This window comes from Cygnus atratus, chromosome 3, assembly GCF_013377495.2.
Source record: "Cygnus atratus isolate AKBS03 ecotype Queensland, Australia chromosome 3, CAtr_DNAZoo_HiC_assembly, whole genome shotgun sequence".
NCBI lineage: Eukaryota > Metazoa > Chordata > Aves > Anseriformes > Anatidae > Cygnus > Cygnus atratus.
In genome coordinates this window covers 59524779-59543619 of record NC_066364.1, presented here as the reverse complement: position 1 = coordinate 59543619, position 18841 = coordinate 59524779, and the positions used below count along the sequence as shown (strand labels likewise).

The window sequence follows — 18841 nt, the reverse complement described above, 5'->3', positions numbered from 1 at the left end:
GGAGTAGATGTTCTTTTGGAAATAAAATTGAGAAAGGGAAAGGGAAAGGGAAAGAGAAATAAAAATAAAAGGAAAAGGAAAGGAAAGGAAAGGAAAGGAAAGGAAAGGAAAGGAAAGGAAAGGAAAGGAAAGGAAAGGAAAGGAAAGGAAAGGAAAGGAAAGGAAAGGAAAGGAAAGGAAAGGAAAGGAAAGGAAAGGAAAGGAAAGGAAAGGAAAGGAAAGGAAAGGAAAGGAAAGGAAAGGAAAGGAAAGGAAAGGAAAGGAAAGGAAAGGAAAGGAAAGGAAAGGAAAGGAAAGGAAAGGAAAGGAAAGGAAAGGAAAGGAAAGGAAAGTCACTGAGTGACTCTCTGGGAAATGAGAAGCTATTTTGCACATGTGCCAGTATACAGCCTTTGCCCTCTGGGGAGCCAAGGCGAAGTCCTCCACCTGGAGGAGCAAGCTGCTGATTTCAAGTGAATCAGAGGGCTTGTTTGGGTAATGACTGGAAGCACTGTGTTTTTCTGTTAGCACAGGATAAAGAAATGACTAGCACAAGATAAAGAAATGACTAGCATAAGATTTCAAAATCAGTGGAAAGTAAATCATGTAAGATCTTATGTCTTTTCTTTCTCTTTACATCATGCGACTTTCCAAGAACCTCAGGTAATGAGAAACAGCATACTTTCATTGACTGTTCTTGATCAAGCTGCACTACATGACATGTAAATTGTGCAAGAGATAAGATTATAATCTTAGTTCATCTCATAGGTAGAATGAGGACATGGATAAGTAACTTCTCCTTGTGTTGCATGGAGAACAATGTGCTGCAGTGGAGAACAGAGCTCCAGTGCGATAACAGGGCACTCAGCCAGGGTTAGGACTTCTCTTTTTAATCTTCCTTCATTTCATATCTCTGCAACTTCTTCCCTAGGGAAAAGAGTGTGTCTTCCTACATGTCTCTACAATACCTTCTGTTACAAGATCTTCTCTGATGCCTCCAGGAACTCCTGGAGAAATAACTCACAAAGCTAGTTCTAATAACCTTATGCCTGCTAAGAAATAAAGCAAAATAAGATGATTTCTCAATAGCTGGACGTAATAGTGATAAGGGTTATTCAGACTGCAAACAATGCCAGGCACCAGGCTGTTTTTGTGGCTCTGGTGGAGTCATTACTCCTTAACTTCAAGCAGCTTACCTGGAGGAGGGGTGGCTACTTGAAAAATTCTTAAACTTCCAAAGGTTTTCCCTCTCCTGTGTTTTTGCTTGCTTTCTTACTTTTGTTAGCAGAACCAGTTATCAGGGTAATGGATCAACTTTGAAAATAACACCTCACAGAAGAGGTGAAAGGGAATGCTTGGAGGTAGTGGCCAGCAACTGTCTTCCTTCGCAGCAGCTGCTTGCAGGATGGCTCCAAAGTGATCCTGGAGCGCTGACCCTGGCAGCTCTTCACATGGCAGAGCGCACATCGCTGCCTGTTTGCAAAATCCCCCTGCAGCTACATGTGCACTGGCCTGTTTTGCTGCTTTGAGCTCCAGGCTGTGGTATGCGCTTCAGGCTTACTACCCTACAGGGATTTTGTTTTTCTCACAGATGGAAGCGAGCTGTGAGCTTTCTCAGAAGTAGCTTTCTTAGAAAAAAAAAAAAGGCATTCTGTTTATTAGCCCAGACTTTTTGGAGATGGGCTAAAGGTTAGTTCTTGCTAGGATTTCTGCCATGCTCTGTAAACAACATTATTTTGCCTGGTCCTGAATGTGTCTCTTAATCTCATCGCTAAAGCCAGTTTTCTGGTTTCAATGACTGCACCTGGAGAAGGACCTCTGCTTCAGGAGGACTCATCTGAGGGAGGGAGGGATCCTTGGGTGAAACAGACAGACAGACAGGCATGCCCATGCACCAGCCTCTCCATGAAAAGGTTTCTGTCTCCATGCTCAAGCCGCACAGAGGGCAGCTCCTGTGGGTGCGGATAGCCCTTACAGACAGGCAGTCACTGCCATGCCAGGGCTGGGGAGGGAGAGGCACTTACTGAGAGGAGCACGCAGTGAAAAGGGCACTCTGTGCAGCACCCTCCATCCTGTAAGCAGCCCATTTTAAAAGTCCCTTTATTATTTCCCTTCTAGTTTAAAAAAAAGAAAAAAAAAGTTATTTAGTGGCAGCACACTTGGGCTTCTGAAATCCTTTAATTTTTGTATGGTCGAGATGTATGATTTTCAGTGTACATGCATATGTATGCATTGACACGTCTATGATTGTTTTTTTTTCCTGCCAAAATGAATTATTTTTTGCTTACCATGAGCTGGCATCATGTAGATATTTACCACCGTCATGAAAGTGAAAATTTGTTTCATATTTATGAGAAATATTTCTCAGTATTAAAGTAAATACAGCTCTTGCTGTATTTTTGAAGCTTGTTTTTACTGTTCTTTCTACTTGTGGTTCCAAAGAGACATCTTTGTTGTTATTGTCTTTAGCTTAGGTTTCAATATTCCATGTCTTCCATTTGTTTAATTTAATCTTAATGCTTAGTAATAAAACTGCATCTGCTAAAGATTCATTACTTTTCATATTTAGTAATATTCATTACTAACCTCATGTCTCCCATGTGCACTGCTGTTTTTTTCCAGTGCAACTGAAGCAAGCTTAAAACACAGTAATTCCTCTACTGTGCCTAGATTTTCTACAAATCCTCTATATCCGTGGTTTCCCACTACACCTGACATATTGTTTAATGTGGTGTGTTAACATCTGAAAATGTACAGTACCTACTGGTGAAGGAAAGGTGTGTATATACTATGTGCCAGATGCTCTGTCATTGATTTGCGTGAAACTTTTCAGCTTCAGTGTGTAGCATGCCCATGCTAGTTTCAGCACTGTCCATTTTCCCACTTTATTTTCTTAACTTCTTTGAAATATACTGCATTTTCCTCTGGGAAAGTAGTGCTCTAAGCTTGAGTAGTTATAATCACATAGACAAAAATATGCCTGACATTGAATTTCAGTTTATGTAAAATAACAAATACAATAGAGCAGTTGGGTCATTTAGCTGTATGTATATGCCTTTTCTCTAAGAATTGCTCATTTTCATATGATTTTTAACTTTACAAATTTTTGAAACTGGCAGTATAGCTGGATGAATACCAGCAGAAGGCTGCAATGCAGCTGTGCTCAGGAGTGCAAAATACTTCAGATTCTGTAGGAGAACTTTTTAAATGGGAATCCCAATTTTAGAGGGTATTCAGAGCTGGAAAGAAGGAAAGTAGGTTCAATTTTGTAAGGCTTTAAACTTTTGGATGCCTGTGTAAAGCACCCCTTTCATGTGTGTTATTTGAATCTGCTTACAAGAATGGAATGAAGAGTTTAAGTATTGCTGAAACGGGGAGCAAGCATCATGTTGGGGATTAGGTGCTGTGGCCAAAATTAAGTATCTCTTCAGTATACCTCATGCATACTGAATTAAGTTCAGGCAACATGTTAAAGACAGGAGATTTCCAAAAAATGAAAGTGGGCTTTCTCTCATCTAACTTGACCAATCTACAGATCTGAGCTAGCTGCTTGAATGACCTTAGTAGTCAGTGGCAAAAATAGCCATTTATGTCATCCCAGGGTAAGTGTCTGAAATAGATGAGCTCAAACATCGCCTGTATGGCTCAGTCTCTCTCCTTTGACTGGAGCGAGAGAACCAGCCTGATAACCACCCTGTATTAGACATATAGCTCTCTGGTGGCTGAATCGGGGAAGGTGTGTCCCATCAAAATGGTCAGGCAACAGAAGAGGCTGTAATAAGAACAAAAGTTGCAAAATAAAACTTTTTTTTTCTTTTTTTTAATTTGCCTGTAGGAAAAGAAATTATTTTTCTCAACCACAATTACTTATGTGTAATTTTTTGGCACTGAACTGAGGATGTGAATAGTGAAAATAGGCCAAGCATATCACCAGAAAAAAAAAAAAAAAGAATTATTTAGGCGTTAGCTGAGAATTGTTACATTGGGCATATTTTTATATAAGCACCAAACTTTGCCATGCTTATCTCCTTAGAAAAGAGAGCTTCTTTCAGTTAAATAAAGGCCTGTATTAGAGCACACCAGCAGCTGCTAGTTAATCTTCATGTTCAGTTTCAGAGCAATCTCTGATAAGGAAGTAGAAACTCCAAAAAAACTTGTTGCCAAGGGTAACTCTGCTTTTTGACAGTGGAATGCTTTAGTAATACCAAAGACCCCAGTGTGAAAATACAAAGGGACTCCAGTTTAAGAGACTGATTGATTGAAAGCCAGAAGGGCAGCGTGTAGCCTTCAGTACCTAAATGAGGGCACTGATTTTTAACTTGAGTGATACCAGACAGTAACTGCTTGTTGTTCTCTGGCTTGAACTTTTACGTTTTGCTAAATGTGATAACTTGAACAAATTGCATCATGCAGCCTGAAACAAGCGAATGTTCTCTATTTTCCTGTATGTCCCACTGCAAAGCAATTTCAGCCTTGGTAAATTAGGTTGGCAACCAAATTATCATCTTGCACTGCAGAGCTTGCAAGCTCTCTGCCCTTTGATCTGGAGGGCTGTCTTCATTGCAAGCCTGAATTGGCCCATTAGGTTTTGCAGTGTTAAGGACTCATATATAACTGAACTGACTGGAAAATCAATTTTTCCCAAGCAGCTCTCTGAGGAAATAACAGAAATACTGTCTTTTTTTTTTTTTTCTTTTTCATAACCTGCTGAATAATTTCACATTTGAAATTATTTCATGCATTATTTCATTCTGTGATCAAAGATGAAACTACTATGACCACAGATTTTCCTGTCACACCGAACTTAATTTTTCTTAGTGGAATGTATTCTTATTTTGTGGTAATCTTCTTTCATTTCACTTGTATATCTTTACAATAAGAATACTTAAGCTATGCTCCTATTGCTCTATTAATTATTCTATGTTTGGTATGAAAAAATAATCTACTTCAGTTCTGTCATCAACGAACTTGAACATCTAGTTAATTTAATCCTGTTTCTTTGATTTTATTTATTTATTTATTTGTTTAAGACAACATCCATCCATTACGGAATTGTATTCACTAGGCCAACACATTGTTGGAAAATACATATTTTATGTGAATTTCTGGTTAAATAAAAGTCAGAAGTTATGTAAGTTCTAATTGCATATATGCGCTTAACTTATAATATGACTAAAGGTGAGCATGGGGAAGGGGAGGGTGCAGCTTTGCTGAAGCTCTTGGAGATTCAACTCCTATTTCTGAGATCTTCAGTAGAGGATTGCAATTGATTTACCCCATTATGTCATGTAAAATGTCTTTTTTCCTTCCTCATTCTTATCTTCAGTTTTAGAATAATATGATTAGCTAGTGCACTGAGAAGATAAAATCTTGTCTAGAAATCATCCATAGTCAACCTAGATAGTTTTATTATACAATTCTTATCATAGCAGGTAATATAGTTCAAAGAAGAATTGGGCCTCCGATGAGCAATTGTAAACCATCTTCTGAGCAAACAGCAGAACAGCAGGTTCATAGTTAGCAAAATCTGACTTGGTGGGGCTTACACAATATGAAGTAAGCATCTGGATGGATCACAGAGCATATTTACCTCAGTCCTGCTAACTGCTTGGCATTGGTTCTTTCAATCAACTTTCTAATTCAGATGCGTCGCATAGTAACAGCATCTTAAGCTGTTACTTAAGCTTAAATTTGCTTAAATTTTCATTAGGGCCACACTTAATTGCTCCAATCTAATTTTTAGGGAGAAGAAATGTCATCCCCGATCTAACTATAAGTATTTTTCTTCAGTTCCCATCTCTCCCTGTCCAACACCAGCATCAGCTACTGGTTCAGTCTTCAGAGAGTAATGTTATGATACCTTCTCCATTTCTGCCTCCTTTTGCAGTGGACGGTAGTTGCAGCTATGTCCAGAGCATAGATTCATTGACTCCCTTGGGGGGTAAAATAGAAAGAAAGAGCACTAATAACACTGGAAGAATAATTTAGTCAGAAATACCACTCCACCATGTCCACACATAGCATATATGACATCAAATTCACACAGCTGATGATTGAACCACAGCTAGATGATGAACAGTTTCTCTTTGTGACACAATTTAAGTGAAGTTTTACCTGTTATGAAAATAACTTACATCATGACTCTAATTAAAATTAAAAAAAAACAACAATCAAACAAACACACAACCCTAACCTGAGAAAACATAAGTATCTAAATTATTAAACGTTGAAAGCCAGTCTTCTTTCTCTTTCCCCTCATTTCAGTGACCTTGCCTTTGCTATCTCATAAGTTGCTTGGACTGGAACTGTGTCTTTCTGTTTTGTGAAGTTCGAATTGAGTATTGGTTTCTAGACAATTATAATATGTATAGAGAATTAAGAATAGAGAAATAAGAAAATTATCATAAGAAATATAATTTTACTACAGTATTCTTAAGTGACTTCCAAAGAGCCATGTCATCTGAAAATGGCACTTGTTGTGTGGCTTTCTGGGAGCTGTTGATGGGTGTTGGAGCAAGCATACCAGGATCTGGCTCAGGGTGAGAAAATGTGGAAATCATGGTATTAACCTAGGCGTAACCTAACATACACTACTCAGCGACATGTATTTTGTAAACCATCTCATGTATGCTAAACCTGTAAATAAATTTTTTTGGAGGGAAGCTGTGCCAAGTCAACATCGCTAGCCTTGAGCATATTTTATCCCATGCTTTCACTTCAGTAGATGTCAGGTGCCAGAGAGTCTGGGCTGGTGACTGCTGTAGACACTCAGTATCTGTAGACTTAAAGTCTTTCTCGTGCATGTTCCCCTTTGGTTCTCCTTTGCAAAAGTTAGCATTTCCTTCTCAGAAAACATGTTTGCTAACAGAATGCCCATGTATTTGTAAAACACAAAGCAGACATGTTGGATATTCTCACGCATTCTGTCTTTGGTAAAGCTTCTTCTTCCCTCCCAAGCAGGAAGACAACAAGTATGAAGTTATTAAGCTATCATCAAAGGGAACATTTTGCAGTTGTACAATACTGTTAAAACCTCTTCCCTTGCCATCTCAAAGAAGCAGCTAGACATCTCTGTGTATTAACGGAGATTTCATGAACAAAATGGGAGTACCTTCATTGACTGTATAAGTAACTTGATAAGTACCTTCATTACTTATACTGTTCAAATTATATGTTCATCTGGAAATAATATACACTCTTTATAGACTACCCATCTTGGCTTCAGATCTGAAAAGTATTTGGTTACATATTACTGTATTATTATATTGTTTTCCCAAGAAAGTAATGATATTACTGATTAATTGCCGATTAATTCTGTTTGGTGCGTATGGCGTGTTGAGAGACTCTGGTCGTACTCAATACCGCAACCATTCTGCCCATCTTTCTGTTGCCTAGGAGTGCAGTAAATGTATTGCCAGAAAGCGTAACTGAGTGAAACATGTTTTTTCTTGACCCAAGCTTTTTATCAGATTGGTCCTCAGGGTTATACTTTTTAACTGTTGCTAAATGTGTTATCTTAAATCTTCAGACGTACCTCAGGCAGAAACCATTTTTTAAATGAATATTTCTTTGAGGTATATTTCTTTTGGATTTAGTCTAAATTACTGCATGCCTTTCAAATCTGAAACTCTTTGTCAGTGGCAGAGTTCCAGGCAATTAATTAGGAATAAGAATTTAGGAATGGACTCGAAGGCAGAGAGAACAAGAAGCCCTAAACTATCTCTAGTTCTCATTTTAAATGCTTTGTTTTTCATGATTATTATGTTGTTTGATTCCTCTCTCCTAATTAAAATATTTAAGTTATTCTGCACACTGATCTATAGAAATTCTGGATTGAACCGTACGTTCAATCATTAACATTAATTTAATTATGATAATATATGGGGACCGAAGGATTTGTGTGAATTTAGAGGCACAGCCTCCTCTCCAAATAACAGCACAGCAACAGTAACTTTTATCATGAAGGCCTTATTCTTTTCCTATGAAAATTCTGCAGCTTAAAACTGCAGTATGGTAATTAGTTCTTAATGTGGTATACTAATAAAACTTTAATAAGAGCCTTCATTGAACAACACAGTCACTAAGTAAACAAATCCTTTCTTCTTTACACCAAGAACAGGAAATATCTGCTTTGAATGAGTTTTTCCATTCATGTGGTAAGTACTTTTTTCTCCACAGTGATGTTAGAATTTTTGTTACATGTTTTGAAGTATACCCAAAACCAGATAAAAACAAATGCCAGCATTATAACTTAAATAAATAAATAAACAACTCAGCACTGTTATTTCAACCTGGGATTATGTCCTGTATTTGAATCTTGCTTTGGGAAAAAAAAAAAAAAAAAAAAAAAAAAACAACTCCACACCATGGACAAACCATGCAAATTTAAATGCCTTAAGTTGTATGGAACCTCTGTTTTTGCGCTGGAAAATTTCCATCCTCCAAGGAAACCTTACCTAATCACATTATTAGGTTGGGGGTGGGGGTGGTTGCTGTTGCCTGCGCCTTTGCTACATCTGCATCTCTTTCATATTAAAATATAAGAAGCCAGATATGTCAGTAACTACACAGGTTTTATTTTTCTCCAGCTTGAATTTGTAAGTAATGTGTATGAAAATAATTTGGGTAAACATTTTTACATTTGGAGAACAATTCAAGATAAGCAATAATGCTTGTACATAGATAACCACCAGTGAAATAGATACAGTGGCATTGCTATGCTTCCTACAATTTGCTCACCAAACCATACACCTTTTTAAGTAAACAGCAGAGTATAAATTCAGAAGCACTCGGGATCAAGAGCAATTTAAAGTATTTTGTTAGTAATGGCTGAATTTAAGGTCTGGATTATTCAGTGAGAAAAAAAAATGGACCTGTAGTTGTGTGCAAGCAAATGATAGGGCCAATCTCAGTAAAGGTTACAGCAGCTAGTCCATGCTAGACTGCAGCCTGTTGAGCGTTTGATGTATCTCTTTCAGTCCTAACTGTTCTGTGGTATTAATTTAATGCTTTCTGTCAGATTGGTCAGGTGGGTGGAGGGCTGGAAGCATGGTCCCTGCCTGACCCCAGGATTCCAGAACCTGAGGCTGAAAGTCTGCAGCAAATTTGCGTCCCAGACACAATGCTGCCCTAGACAGGCTATCCTCCAGACACGAGATAGATGTTGGGTTGTTGGGGTTAAAAACCTGGTCTACACTTGGGGTCATGTACTTAAACATCTACCCCAGCTCAGGGGCATATTTCTAGCTATTGGGTTTTTGCTCAGCACACCTTTGAGTTGTAGGAAGAACCAATGCTAAGCAGAAAGACACTAGCTTTTTTTTTTTCTTTCTGAAAATTTATATGAAAATAAAACCATATTATTGAGATTTTTTTTTTATGGTGGTGTGTACACAGAGTTTTTGCTGAAAAAGATCCAACTTTATTAAGCCAAGTATTTCCAAGTATTTGCTTTTTGGAAGAAAAAATCTTAAACCTTTAATCAGATGTTTTAGATAAATATTTGTTTATTCTGTGACTACATTTTTGAAAAAAAAAAGATAAAAAGAAAATAACAGAAAAATCAGAATAATCTTGATGACATTGTATCTACCTTTGAGGAGCTTTTCTAAATTGAACAGTTATTTAAATGTATGTACATGCTGTACATTTTGGAACGAAGTATGAAGTCCAGAGTAGTCAATAGGACGGTGATTGTTCTTCCCAAGGATGGGTATAGAAAGCAGAGAGCAAAAACCTCCATCTCCTGTTACAAAAATTCTCTTCAGTAATCTCAGCCAGCACGCAGTTTCACAACCATCACTTTTTGGTCTTAGTTAATCATGACAGACATGGCAAATTCATATAAATAAAATAGCCAGCTGTGGGCTAGAATGTTAGATACAGCAGTGCCAGGACAAAACCTTGTGACAAATTTTTATTTTCAGCTTTGAGATTATAAAAAAATGTTTTTTCCTTGTGTCACCGGGGGTACATACACACAGTGTTGTGTAAGGCTAAGGCCTTGTTTGGAGTCATTTACAGTGGTAAATGCCATACCATGCTGTAGTGTCTTCTGGTTAGTAGAGGTCATGGCAGGATGCTTGGTGCTTTTTAGTGTTCTCCAGAGGGAACTGGAAATCTTAGTAGCTTAACACTTGTGCAGCTGAAGTCAGTTTGAAGAAGACTCTGGGCTGAGGTATGTCTGTCCTTTTTTCAAACCATTCCCTTTCATTTTTACTATCACGGCCTTGCTTGAGGACTGCATTCCTTTTACTTCATTGCAGATTGCCTGGCGTGGTTTTGACCACTGCTGAACAACTAATGCCCAGACATGGTTCAGGCAGCTGTACGACCAATTATTAGACAGGTTAGCTGTATGAATATGTGAACAAGGCATCCCATGGAGATTCAAGGCTGGAGACGTCTGTGGTCTGTATTTATTAGTGTACATTTGGCTAAAGGAGGCTAGATGTCACTGTATGTAATAGATTATTGGCAGCACATTTTATCTGGGCACTTTGAAATGTAAAATTAAGTTGAAGCTAGCTTTTGAACCTGAAAAAATAAAATTGTATTTTTCATTGACATTTCTGTATTAAAAAATCATTGCAACAAGACCAAAAACCTGTTGCTATTTTTGTATATAAAAATAAATTCAGCATTTTGTTTACTTAAGGTCTGTGAACTTTATTTTGTAACAGGGACACTATGGGGAGACTATGGAGATAGTTTACTGACTTTTATCATTCACACAAACAGGCATGAAGAACAAACCACAGCTGTAACATCAAAGAAAGCAAAGCAAATAAAAAGGGAGGAAAAAGAATAAGCAAGAAAGACTTCCAGCTTTCTGGAGATAATTTTTCCTTGTAGGGAATCTAACTTCTTGGACCATTTCATCTGTTTGCATTTTCATCCCACTTAATGTGTCTTACATTAGTATCTTGACCCTGCTTATCAGCAGCTTGAGATGCAAGCCTCTATTATGTTACAATGTTGGCTTTTTTTTTTTTTAATGAAACAAATGCATGTGGTATGTTCAGTTTGTGCAGTAGGTAAAGAGATAATAGGTAACAGAGAAGAGAGGAAGAAACATTGAAGCTGAGTAATCCAGAACTAGTGAGTGTAGGCATTATCTTCGGGTTTCTGTTATTGTCTTTTTAGGGTTTCTGTTAAAGTAACAGGTGGGAAGCAAGTGTCTTTTCTATTTTAACTTAAATTGAAAATTTGTTATTTTTATATATTTTGAAAGTCAATGTTTTGAGAAGTGCTAAGAGAGACAGTAATGATGAAAAGAACTCTTTGACACCTCTCAACCTGTCCCATCAGTACAGATAATGCTAATCAAACACCATAACCATAACCCATACTTCTGGTTGCAAAAGGCGTTGTCTTTATTTTGCATGATGTTTATTTTAAATACCTCCTTCTTTGGAACTATGATTTGATGCGGTGGGGGATTATAGCACATCTATTGTTTTTTACCTCTTTTAATGAAAGTCAGATACGTTCATGTATGTCAGTGTGCTCATTTAGCAAGATGTTTCACCCAACCTTTCAGGAAAGGTAGAGACGATGCAAAAAGTAAGCCTTCATGAATAATAAAACAGCAGCTTCTGTTTGCAGGTTTTGCGAAAAGCAGAGGAGGGCAATTCTTGTGCATCCACTTATTTTTTTTCCAGTTCCAAATGCTTTCGGCAATTTGATGCAGAGTGGACATAGGGCTTTTGTTCTCCAAGCCCCTGGCAGTTATGAAATGTCAAGCAGAAAATGCACTTTGCCTGCAGGCGAGGAAGTCACTGAGGTGCCCCAGTAGTGCAGTATCTCTTTTGGCTTATTCCCGACATGGCAAACAGATGAACCCTGACAGCTGGTTCTTCCTTGCGTTGCAGCAACAGTGAAGACACCTCAAAGAATGAGGTAAAATGGAGAATTGGATGTTTTATGTAATTATATGTATATTCCCTTTGAATCTCTTTTCAGCCTCTTTCTTTACTCCTTTGGCTAAAAGGAGGTGAGTAGGAATTAGCAAGGAAAGAGAAAGGAACAACTTTTCGAAGTCACAATTTTCCTCATAATTACTGAAAGTGAAAGGCTGACTCCCATTTTCACTACAACCCATTCTAAATTTCTCAGATATTGGTGGCTGAAAGTGACGTTTGAGCATCCCCTTACTTTACAAGTACAAACTAAGCAAGCCTATGTATAAGAATCCCAACAAAAATTAATGAAGTCTGCAGTGTTTATTATCTATTATATAGTATGCCTACTTTTATCGCCTTTTCTATATTTTTCTTCATGCCCTAATTTAGCATAGTAAATTACTATCTTTTCATAAGTATTCTAAAAGTCGAATTATTTCCCAAGACAAATGTACAAGACAGCCGTGGTGACTTTTCAGTGTTGGCCCACCATTATTGTGACTGGAGACCTGCAAACTTAGACCTTAGCTAAGCTTTCAGTTCTGTGGTTTGTGGATTAAAGACTACCACCCCCCCCCCCCCAAAAAAAAAAAAATGCTTAAAAATTCAAATAATTGGAAACTCTGAATGTGTGCACTAAACAGTTCACATTTTATGAATGAATGCCTATAATTAGGGATCGAGACTGATATAGAGCTGTTCATAGAGGAATAACCTTGTAGGAGATGATCCCAGAAATTGTTATCATTCATTGGGACTGCAAGTGCTCTGGAAACCAGGCCACCCTGGTATTAGGTATTTAATTGTAGATACCTGCTCTAGCAACTGATTTTACACTTGGGACTACTTATGTGCACATTTAAATGCATTAGTGGTTTGCTAGATTTGGCCTCATTTTTGAGGAACTTGGTCGTTGTTCATCATTGTTTGTAAGACTGGCCAGAAAACAAGAATTCTATTTATTGAAAAAAAAAAAAAAAAAAAGAGGTTTTGTAATTTCTTTTCTGCTTGAAGCAAATTAAGCTTGAAGCTGCACAGATTCTCTTTGTGGAAAGTGAGAGAGGAAGAGGGAGGCAGCTTAAACACCCTCCTCACTCTATAAGCTACAATGATGAACGGTTGGGTAACTAGGACAGCACTCTTCCTGGGATGTAGAATTGGCATGTTTAAATCCCTGCTTCAGTTAATCACTAGAATAAAGGGTCAAATAAAAGTTTTTGATTTTATTTTCTGCTGAAGTTATTCCACTACGTAAGTATAGTTAGCTACTCACTGAATCAGAGAAAGGGAACCGAGTGTGTCAAGGGAGGCTGCTCCTCTTTCTTTCTCATTTCAGTCAGAAATGATGCTGTGAGCCTTAGGGAGCTGGCCAGTAAAATATTTCCCTACATTACTGGGTAATGAACAATTTGTGATCATGAGTGATTTTCCTAAAATTTTGTTAAAAGATTTTTGACCCACACCTAGTAGTTTTTTTTTCCTTTTTTCTTTTTCTTTTATTTTCTGTATTTTGTTTAAAAGGAAGGAGAGAAGGGTGGTAGTTCTGTAACCCAGTTGTAATTAAAATGTGTGAAAGGTCTTAAGTTCACTGCTGCTTTTCATTATTTCTTGGTGCATGTGAAGCATATGAGAAGTCCTACAAGATACGCTGGAAAGATGCTCAAGTTTTTTGTTTTTGTTTTTTTCTTCACTAAAGAAAGCTGAACAAAACTACTTTCTGAAATTCTGTTTTTGTTTAGGTATCTGACACTAAGAAACTGATGACAGGATGTGAGTTTCTAATTTTGGTGCTGTCCCATTGTTCTGAGGGGAAGCTGGTTTTGCAGTAGTGATTGTAAGCACAGCAGGTGCTGGGATCCTGTAGCAGCAGGCAGAACTGTCATGTCTTTGGACAAAAATATTCTTTTTTTCTTGGTAGATACAGAGATAATATTTCCATAACCATCATCCAACTAACCCATACACTATGTGGAATTTCTAAATTCCCAATACATATACTGCTGTTTCATCAATAAGCTACCATGATACGATTCTGCAGCATTTGGATAGGTGTGCATGTATATGAAGGAGCAGAGGAGGAAGCAACATCAAGCTGAAATAGATTTCTGAATCATTGTCAGTCAGCCTGATATATTTGGATATGAATTCTTTTCTGACTGGTGAACTGACTCTTTGCACCTTTTCAAAAATACCTTTATTTTCGTAGTAGAGTAATTCATGATGATGGTAATGCTAACCAAAATAGGGATTACTGAAAACAGTACAGAATATCCCTTGTGAAGCATTTCAGTGTAGCCATCAGAACAAAACTTTGGTATGTCTGTGCAAATTGGTATCCTTCCATTGATTTCTAAGCACAGTGAAGTGGGTGGGTTTGGGTTGCGCACTTCTTGGACAGACTTGCAGATACTCAGCAGCAGCTGGACTCCCCAAGAGCCCGACTTCAATGGTATTTTGCAGATTTATATCACTGAGGGTGGTCTTGTTATGAACAGGCTCTAGTCACTTCTTCCTGCCCTTCCCCTTTTGTAATTGGTTTAGTGGTTTGAATAAAGCGCAGAGATGAATTTCTGGTGACAATATTGTGCTGAAAATATTTTAATAAGGTAATAAACTATTCTTTCTTACCCTGCTCTTGTCCTCTGGTACCCGGGGTTCACGTGCTTGCAAAACAAATAGATGCAATGTTAGGATGTATATGCATTTTTTCCCTCTTTAAAACACCTTCTTTTTCCTAACAATAGTAAAATGCAATACTGCATGGCTCTCCACATCTTAAGTGCTGTATTGCTAAAACTTCACCTTTCTTGTGAAAACATTTACAGAGAATGTGTATGTTATTCAAATTAAAGGTAGATATGATAGACATGGATTTGCATTCAATCTTTGAATGCAAAACAAGGAAGAAACTCTTTTCATTTTAATATTGTTTTCTATATGCTGATATTTTGTGGAATATGATCTTTCTGAAAAGCAAAATAATTTTTTTTAGAAGTATTCATGTTTGCCCAGATGTCATCTCTGATGGAGGTAATTTAACGTCATCCATCCGAAGAGAGAGTTAACACTGTTATATTGGAATGAAATTTTGGGCTACCCTGAAGTTCAGTGGTCACATTACACTGTGGGCACTCCTGCACCCCTGAGAACCTTCCAGCTCCTCATTGCCACAAGCAGACCAGAGCACCCGACCTCTGTGGAATGACTTAATGAGGTCTTTACAACTGAACAGACTGTAAATTAGGTCTAATTTTTCACAGACGTCTAAAAAATTTGGAAGTCCATCTTGACCTGCTGAGGAATGTGGGATTATACCTCCAGGCTCCCCCTAGATTTACAGAATTTATTGGCAGCTCTAGTTCAAAGTAGTACAAAAGAGGCAGAGACAGGGATGAAATGTCCTGAGTAGTTCAGATACCAAGCTAGTTTAGCTGAGCAGACATACAGCTGGTTTATATCCCCTTCATGCTGGAATGCAGCTAACCAGGATTGGGCAGGGAGAAAGACAAGTGACAGTTCAAGACTGGGGTGGGAGAAGGGAGAACAAGACAGATGGCAACATAGGTTTAATCAAGACACAGATTTTTCTTCCTGTTCCCTACTGATGCACCTAAAAATGTTTTTAATGCTTGGAGTTGCAGAGCGCTGAAGTAGCATCTCAACCTAGTTACAATTGAATATCAAGGCTTCTCTTTCAGTAAAAGTGCACCATATAATTTGCTGTTCTGTCTGTGTACCCACATTGAAATAGTCATATTTGAGACGTGTTTTCTTTCCTTTTCTTTTTCCTTTTAACATTGACAGGTTGAGCCGTTGATCCAGAAGGGCCATGAGAACCTAGTGCATCATATCCTGCTGTATCAGTGCAGCAGCAACTTGAATGACAGTGTGCTGGACTACGGACATGAGTGTTACCATCCCAACATGCCAGACTCTTTCTTCACATGTGAGACAGTCATTTTTGCTTGGGCCATTGGAGGAGAGGTAGGATGAATGGCTGTCTAACGTGGTTCATCAATGGGGCATCAGGAGGGTGTATATCATAATAAAGCTTCCTTCCAGCATGTTAGTGAATTCTTAATCTGTCTTTTTTATTTTTATTTTTATGGGTAAACAAGCACAATCCCTAAATGGATTCATCACTGTCTTCAACTTCTCGTTGGCCTTCTAAGTGATAAATGAAATGAACGTCTTGAGTGACAAGCTAAAAATAATGAAAATAGTACAGAGAGTTGATGCTTTAGGCAGAAAAAGATTACTTGGGAACATGGAAATCTGTCACCATATCAGCTTGCCCCATCTGATAAGAAAATGCACTGCTTCCAGCAAGGACTAATGTCTGTTATCTGTGGAGGATGACAGAATGAAAAGCACTCTGTAGGTGACTGCATCCAAGACTTTCCAACTGAAGTCAGACATATGTCTAACTCTTTTTGTGCCTAAGAAGGACCTTCCCCCATTCAGGCAAATCATTCTGAAATTTCCTTCCCAGCCCTAAAAAACATAATTTCAGTGTAGGAGTGATTGTGTTTTGGTGCAGAGCCGGCACAAGGACGACTTCGCTTGTGGCAATGGGGCATATTTACTGAAAACACAGTCTCTGATGCCATGTTAACCCCAGGCTGTTTTCAGTTTATTTCATATGCTAATTTAAGCTGCAGTTAATGCTTTCAGCTGACATAAGGCAGCACTACTGCCAAAAGAAGCATCCCAACCCTTCTTTACCCCCTTGCTTCACTGCATGCCCACTCAAACCTGGTGCAGGCAAAGAGAGGGACTTGGCGGATCACAGTTTTTGGATGCTTCACTGGCCAACCAGCAGTCCAAAAACTGTCTTTGAGTGCTGCAGTGTGAGGAAGCTGGATCTGCTACCCATGTAGCTACCCATCAAAAGAAGCTTAATCCACTATGAGCATTATCCCTGATGTATGCTTTGTGCATTTTCGCCATCAGCTATGCTCTGACCTAGTATTTGTATTTTCAACTTTCTTAAACTAAGTGAAATAATAAGAAAAAAACCTCATATAAATAAGTTATCATCTCACAAACTCTGTGAAGGCTTTTGTAAGGATGGTCCTGTTAAAGATCTACAGAGAGGGTTACATTCAGGTTTACTGGAGTATTCACAGTGCTTCAGTTTACCTTTATGTAGCGTGGAGGTGATAATACTTACTACTATATTCTGAGATTAATTCATTACTGTCCATCAAGCATCGGAAAGTTGGGATCTCAAACATAGTATCTGTGTAGTAAAGATTCATTCCTCCAAAAGTGGATATGTTATATGAGTTCATTTATAAAATGAGTTCATTTATAAGATACTGGTATTTTACGTTGAATCAGGAGTGAGCTTCTGAAGCAAATCTCCCAGTTATTCCCACTTCACTAAGCTTGCTTTTTTTTTTTTTTTTTTTTTTCCTTAACTTCAAGTTAAATTGAATGTTGGGGGTTGAACCCAGCACCTCCCAGCAACAAATGGGATTCAGTGCATAGGGTCTGAGTAGAGCTTGTCCAAGGAAAATAGTCTGAGGACAGAGGGTCCAGCACAAGCTGTTATGCTGTACAGATCAATTTCTTTTTCATCACATGGCTTCCTAATGTAAATGTAGCCATTAAGATCATTTTTATTGTTGAAATATTTTTTTCTTAGAATGCAGTGATTTATGCAGGAAAAACAATCTAGTTGCAAACAACTTCAGTATTCCTTGAAAATTACTGCTTTTGTAAACTAGAAACATTTAAAATGTAGATTCACTTTTTCATTAGGATTTTATTGTCAGACTAACTGCTTGATGGTGCAGTGTTTATACATCTAAAATGGCATTTTCATTTTCCACTCAAGCAATAAATAAAGGATAAAAAATCATAAGATCATTGGATAATGCGGGTTGAAAGAGACCTCATGAAGTTTTTAGTCCTGCCTCCTACTTCAAGGAGGGTAAGCCATGAGGACAGACTGGGTTGCTCAGGGCTTTACCTTTTGGAAAGCACAAGACCTAATAATTTATACTGGCATAGTTATTTAGTGCATATAATATTAATAAATATAGTATGCCAAAATGCCATGTTCAGAAAGTTACATTTGTAAATTTAATTATTATGATGATTGTATCGGTAATTTTATTTATTAAAAAAACAACACACACACACACACACACACAAAAACCACTTTTAATTATGGGAAAAGTTCCTTAGATTAATGTGCAAGTGTTGATTTCCAGGGCTTCACCTACCCTCCCCACGTTGGCTTATCCATCGGCACAGCAGCTGACCCTCAGTTTGTTCTTATGGAGGTGCACTACGACAATCCATCATACATGGAAGGTTTGTACCCTCACACTCTTTAAAACATGCAAGTTTGAAAAATGTTCTAGACACAGGAGTTTCTCATTGCATCACACTGCAAACAGAAGAGATGCAAAGCTGAGGCTATTTTTCCCTGCTCAATAGTTCCTGGTTCCCAGTGTTTTTCTCATTGCACTGAAGTGAGAAAAACTTCACACTGTCTTAGCCTGAAGACAGTGGGAGATTCAGAGATACAAGGAGTTGTGGACCAGGTGAATACACCTTTTATCACAACATTCTTCATGTTATCTCTCTCTCTGTGCTTTGCTTTTGCTCTGAAATCCATATCAGAGATCCAGAAGTCTCATTATTCAGATTGAGAAATAGCAGTACATCACTCAATGTGCTAGATAGCATCACAGGGAATGTGCCTTTTATTCATTTTTAAAGTACTTTTTTAAAGATATCTACCTACACTGTGGGTAATTTCTGAAAGTGAAATGAAAACTCAGGATTCTAGACTATTCATTAGGTAAAACCAGTTTATCTTAATTGATAAGCTTCTCTTTTATAATGTTATTTTTTAATCTTCATTCTAAAATTTATTTATACCTAGAAGAAAGAAAATTAAGTTTTTGTGTGAAACTGGGGAGCCCCCAAAAATCTAGGATACT

General features: G+C 37.8%; 1 protein-coding gene across 1 annotated transcript in view; it reads left to right on the top strand.

Annotated features, from left to right (window-relative positions):
* The window catches only part of MOXD1 (monooxygenase DBH like 1), a 55466-nt gene that overhangs the window by 16961 nt on the left and 19664 nt on the right, over positions 1 to 18841 (top strand). Inside the window, exons 5-6 of the mRNA XM_035538535.2 lie at positions 15687 to 15866; positions 18104 to 18206. Of these exons, the coding sequence (XP_035394428.1) occupies positions 15687 to 15866; positions 18104 to 18206 (283 nt within the window). The remainder of the gene's footprint in view (positions 1 to 15686; positions 15867 to 18103; positions 18207 to 18841) is intronic.